Genomic DNA, 6,000 nt, shown 5'->3' on the forward strand with positions numbered 1-6,000 from the left:
CTGTCAGGATGTATGTTGCTCTGCCAGACTGCTGGGCATGCATTGCGTCTCTTATTATTCTGATAAAATTAAGAGTTCTTTGCTCAGTAAGCTGCATTAAAAATAACATGCCCAAGGGCACAATTAAAGGGACGTTGTCTTACTTGGCATGCTACAGAATGGCAGTGGGAGTGAGTACATGCATGATATGCTTGCCACTTGAGACATCAAATTGATACAATATTGACAGATATTTTTTTATGGAAGGTATTTATGTGAGGTGTGTTTGCTGTCTTTTTTCTTAGCTCCTAAATTACAAAATGCTTCATTATGTTCATGGGCTAATAGCCAATGGTGGACGTTGCTGCCTCGTCATCCAAAATAACAAGTTGAACAATGCTTAAATGTTCTTAGTGGGTACTGGCAACAGAAGTGACTCTTTAATTTTATCTGTTTGGTTACAGTTCAGCAGACTTGGGATGCGCCGTTGTGTGTCTACATAATGTAGCATCATATTTTAAATGATGTAGAAGGCTCTGTGCCTGACTGGAAAACAAGCATGTGTTTTTGTGATTGTAATCTCATAACAATTCTGATATTGTTTTCTGTGTTTGCTTGCAAAGGCTTCCTATCAGGGGACACAAATTCACACCTGCCCTTCCCGGTTTCCGAAGCCTATTTTGGTTCCCTACACAGCTCTTGCAAGACTAAAATAGAGACTGATGAATGAAACTTGTATATGTACACTACAGGCTGCATGCTGAGTCTTTGCTCACTACAAGCGTTGCAGGAGTTTCACCTTTCTGTGTATAAGCTCTACACACATTAATCATGTAAAGATAAGCTTTAAGAGAAGAAACATTTGTGTAAGAATACACAGAGGTGAACACAAACTCCAGGCTAATAATTAAATCACATTTCCTTTGTTTTTCTAATATTTTTACTTTCTCAGTCTCTGTCACAGCCTGTTCGCATCACAGCTTCACCAAATACTGCTAACAACAAACAAAAATAAAGCTGTACTAAAGACAATAATTGCAAAATTTGTCGGTCTAGTAAAAAGCAGAGATAACTTCAGCTATTCATAGCCTTCCTTTTGAGCTCACAGCTATGAACTGGCAGTCCCAGGGGGGGCGGGCGGCTGTGCAATCTGAGATAGGTCTAATGCTTCCCACCACAGCACCAGGACTATACAGCAGAGAGGGAAGAGAAGCCTTACAAAGGGACCAGTGACTTTTTCCTCAAGGTCAAAGCAATTGAACTAAAGAAGATAAAGTGTGTGAGCCTCCCCAAAATATTTTCTCATCTCTTGTGTAGTGCATTGAGAAGCTTTGCTGACTGCACAGCAGCTTTCTGCATTTGTCACAGTTAACATTACCTAGAGACCTCATGTGGACATTTAAGAGCTCTACTGGCTTCATTTAAACAACATTGGCAAAGATTATGTGCTAATTAACAGGAATAAAAACTTCTTTAGTGTTAGCCACTGACCTCTAATAGTAAACTGTTACTTGTGCTAATAAAAAGTGAGAATATAAATAGCTGCTGGACTAACCAGGAAAAAACACATTTTTAAGATCATGGATGGATGTGAATAGGTGATGTAGAGGGTGCTACCTCAGGTCATGGGAGTAAGTGCATTAAAAATCCACCAGGTGGAGAAGCTGTTGGACATGGGTGAAATTTGCCTTGTACCATGCATCATGCTGATCATTGCCTTATCCTATATGCCAGTTGTGTGTCTAAACTGTACCAAACCTAGGTGTAACAAATAATGGCCTATCCTAAGATTCAAACACTGTCATTCTGTGTAAAAGTCTGGGGATTGGTTTATTGCAGTGCTTCTTGCCTGACAACTTTTCTAGTGTGATGATGTGGTTTTGGACTGCTGCTAAGAAATCTACCTACAGAGTTGTGTAACGGGAAGTGTGTTGTGTGTAGTTTTTTGTTTCATTTATTCCAACCAGAATGAGAATACAAACTAGCATTCATAGTGCAGTGCACAAATGGAATTTCCACTAAATCTTTTGCACATCTGCATCTACCCCACAGCAGTAGTAACATGGACCACATCAAATATTCTGCAACCAGTATGATTCAGGCAAATTTATTTTGGTTTCATCTGACCAAAGAATGTACAGCCAATATTTGTTAAGCATATTTTCATTCGGCTCTTATCTTGCTGTGCAGTGCTGTTTTGTAAGTGATTGGTTTGGTGTAAAACACCATCTGTAGACCTTATCCTCATGCAGTGTACTTACAGGTAATACTTATGCCTGTACACAAGCACTTGTAGTGTTAATGTATATACATAATGTATATGTAGTGTAGCTTTTCCTGTACCTGTTTACAGCTGCTGCAGTTTTGATTGTGTCGAGGACTCTGCTGCTACTTTTCTACCCTCTTCCTCTTTATGCACCAGAGTTTCTGACTTCATGCAGAGCTGTGTTGGATTAGACACATCCAATTTAAATTGCCTATAACATCAACACCCTACACTTCATTGGAAGAGTGAATTGAACCATTTTACTTAATTCCTGTGAATTTGCACAGAGGGTGTACTCTGTTTTGCTGTCTACATATCAGTGTCTTTCAGCATCTGTGTTGTATAGATGTATAGATGGAAGTGATGATTGATGGTAGCGGATTAGCACTGGTGTGAGCTAGATTCTTATCTGCATTGCTGCATCTGTCACTCAGCGTCAACGGGAGAAGCTGTCTTACTGAAGATTATGTCCTGGTGGTGCAAGTCTACATGTAGATATTTCAGAAGAAAGCTATGTAACTTTTTGTTTACTCAGCAGCCTTTACATCATAAAGTGGTAAATTCATAGCACCCACACAAGAGTTAAAAAAGAAATACATTTAGATCTTAAATGAGTGTTAGTACAGGGTACGTCTAAGCAACGTTTTGCTTTTGTATTTGACAGCTTGGACTAGTAGCTCCCAAGACTGTTCTGCCCATCCATCCACACTTGAGTCAGAGCATCCAGTGCTGTGTGACCTGAAGCCAAACACAATCACTCCCACCTCCCCCTGGCCACTACTGAACTGTGCCTCCAAAAGCAATGTCTAATGTCCATTGTTTTAATTCGGAGACACCAATAATGCGTGTGGATAGATTTCCTGAAATCCCATTTTTCTTTTTGAGCATTTTTTTTGCTGTAGAAACACAATCTTAGGGCAGAAGAAAACAAATAGAACAAACTGTTTTTGTGTGTCTATTTGCAGAATGCCAAGCCCTTCTCCTCCTCAGACAGCCTAGCGAAGGTCCAGGAGGTAGCAAGCTGGCTTTTGGAAATGAACCAGGATCTGCTGTCGGGGGGCAGCAGCAGCAGGCGGAGTCGGGGGCCCGGGGGTCCAGCAGTGCGAGGTAACGCCTCCTCCACGGCCCGGGCACCCCAGCAGGCGGCAGAGGAAGGAGATGAGGATGAACACATGAACCGGGTAGTTGAGGAGGAAGAGCAGCTGCAGCAGAGGGTAAGACAGACTGACATAAACAATTTTACAATCAGTAACTCAAGTTATTAAATTGTGTATTTTCCTCAGAAATGACTTTGGCAACCAATAGGAACATCTTTATAATTTAAAGTGCAATAGGGTTCATTTCTCAATAGTTTGTGTTTATTGTTGTGGCTCTTCACAGCCTGAGGCATCGCAGGTTGATGGCGAGAGAGAACAACCATGGGCACCCAGTGAGTCGGGAGCCAGCAATGGCCCTCAGGGGGGAGATGAAGATGAAGAGGGCCCACCAAATGAAGTGAACGGAGGAGCAAAAGGAGCACGATGGATGTGGGGGGCAGAGCAGAGGCGGCTTCGAGGACAGCCGCTGGGCGAGGAAGAAGAAGAGGAAGAAGAAGAGGAGAACAACAACAGCAGCAGCCACCAGGAGGAGGAAGAAGCAGAGGAGAGGACAGAGGGAGGGGAGGAGCAGGGAAGGGAGGAAGAGGAGAGGGAAGAGGGTGAGGAGGAGGAAGAGGAGGATGAGGACGAAGAGGAAATGGACCAAGACAGTGATGACTTTGAACATTCAGCAGAGAGTGGGAGGGAGGAGGAAGAGGAGGAAGAAGGCGAAGGGGAGGAAGGGCTGCGGTCTCCCTCTCTCAGGAACAATGTGTCTGCCCCCAATAATAATCTGGACTCGGGATGTACACACCAAAGTTCTTCCAACAACAAGGTAAGCCCAGCTTTTTGTGTTAAACTGGTTATAAAATAGTGTGTATACTGCAGGTAATCCAACTATCCCCTTCCAGGAGGTATTTTGAAGAGGTTATTTTGTGCTGAGAACAAAAATTAAACAAGCAGGTCCTTTATGATTTTTCTGCAGCAGCTATTTCAGAAGAAGTTTCTAATAATTCAGGCATAAATCTCCTAATGGTGTACTGGACCACTAGTACATAGTCCATATTTAAGACAATGGCTCCCTCTTGTGGCTTTACTATGGTACTGCCAACTTAAAGCAACCAAAACTTAAGCTTTGTTTTTTTTGTGACAAAACATAAAAGATGGATGTTACACCAAGGTCTAAAAGTTAAGATCTGAAAACTGCAAAAACTAAGAAAACATAACAGAGGGGACACGTAGTTAAGTTCTAGAGTGGCTTCAGCCACCCACAGTCACTCAGAAAACACACTAGGAAGAGCCAATTTCTCTACCTCCTTTTCGCAAAGAACAAAATCTGTGTTGCGGTTCCATGAACAGAGGCATGACTGATGGTGTTGCTGTCTAGTATGACATGTCTCAGTGATCTGGCTCTTGATTTCATACAGACATCAATTAGGTCCCCCTCTGCAACTGGCCTAAATTACAGCACGACTAATCCACAGCTTTGTTTCTGTACTGTTTACACAGTAGTTTAGCAACAAATTCTTACCCCTATAAGACAAGATTTCATGCATATAGTTTATGGTAAAGGAGTGAGCACAAAGACTCAAGAAGCCATAGATAAATATCATATCATATACAGAAACTGTTTGAGGGCCTGGTAAAAATGCCTCCCTGATTGATGGCTGACACGATGAGTAAAGATTGTATCTGGACCAAGGTAGCACTTGATGCTCTGCTGCTGATTGTCTTTTGTAGTCTTTCTTCAGTAACAGAACTAATGTGCTTGGTTCACAAGGCTCTGAGGTGGCTTAGGACCAGTGTTTCATTGTTAACACTGGGATCTTGTTTCAGCGATGACATGACTGTTCAGTATGTTTCAGTGACCTTCACCACACCTATATTTAAAAGGTGGAAATAGAGCTTGCCAAGAAGTTTTCTGGCAATGGTGATCATATTTGGTTGGTTTCAGTGCACTGCTGTAAGTTTAAAATAACAAAACAATAAATCAGTTGGTCAGCGCCTCTTAGTGGATCGTATAAGTATACATTTAGGCCAAAAAAGCACATGTCCATCCAGACATTTTGTAATCAACCTGTTGCAGATGGCGATATAAGAGACCAGACCTTCAGTACAGTACATTATGTTTCAGTAAAATTACTTCCAGTACAAAGTTTTACATTGCACACATATTAAAAAATGGTTGTAGCACCCACTTGTGGTGTTACCCTGACCTGTAGTTTTCCTTTTTTTCAACATGGTACACCAGCAGCATATAGATAATGCTGTCATTTCAACAGACTGTGATGACACAAGCTGTGTGGCCTCATAACTGATTTTACAATGCAAGCTATGCACTGAGGAAGTTTTGTTGTCCTTGTTGAAGAGCACATGCCTCTTTAACTAGCACACTTGTTTCCTGTATTATATGTCATACCTGTGTCAGTATAGTGTCATGTTGTGTGTTAGAGCCTTTGATGCAGAGCCCTTGCTTACATTGTCCTAAATATAGCAGTTAGTCTGAATTTGCTCCTCCGTGCCTCTCACCATCTGACACAGCTGTCAGATAGGTTTGTCAGGGTCTTAGTCACTGTAGTGGGCCAGATGGCTTTGATGTTGAATGTAAACATTTTGTTCAGCTGTGGATGCTGGATGCCTGGAATTAGGGGGCGTTGCAAGCAGATTGTGGTGACAGTT

At 42.0% G+C, this 6,000-nt stretch overlaps 1 protein-coding gene across 1 annotated transcript in view; it reads left to right on the forward strand.

Moving 5' to 3' along the window:
* Window positions 1-5,224, forward strand: part of LOC114451385 (F-box/WD repeat-containing protein 7-like) — a 28,752-nt gene extending 23,528 nt beyond the window's left edge. The window contains exons 4-6 of the mRNA XM_028429978.1: window positions 3,211-3,459; window positions 3,626-3,888; window positions 5,158-5,224. Coding sequence (XP_028285779.1) covers window positions 3,280-3,459; window positions 3,626-3,888; window positions 5,158-5,224 — 510 coding nt within the window. The 5' untranslated portion in view covers window positions 3,211-3,279. The remainder of the gene's footprint in view (window positions 1-3,210; window positions 3,460-3,625; window positions 3,889-5,157) is intronic.
* The last annotated feature ends 776 nt before the right edge of the window (window positions 5,225-6,000 follow it).

The sequence above is a fragment of the Parambassis ranga genome, chromosome 1, assembly GCF_900634625.1.
Source record: "Parambassis ranga chromosome 1, fParRan2.1, whole genome shotgun sequence".
NCBI lineage: Eukaryota > Metazoa > Chordata > Actinopteri > Ambassidae > Parambassis > Parambassis ranga.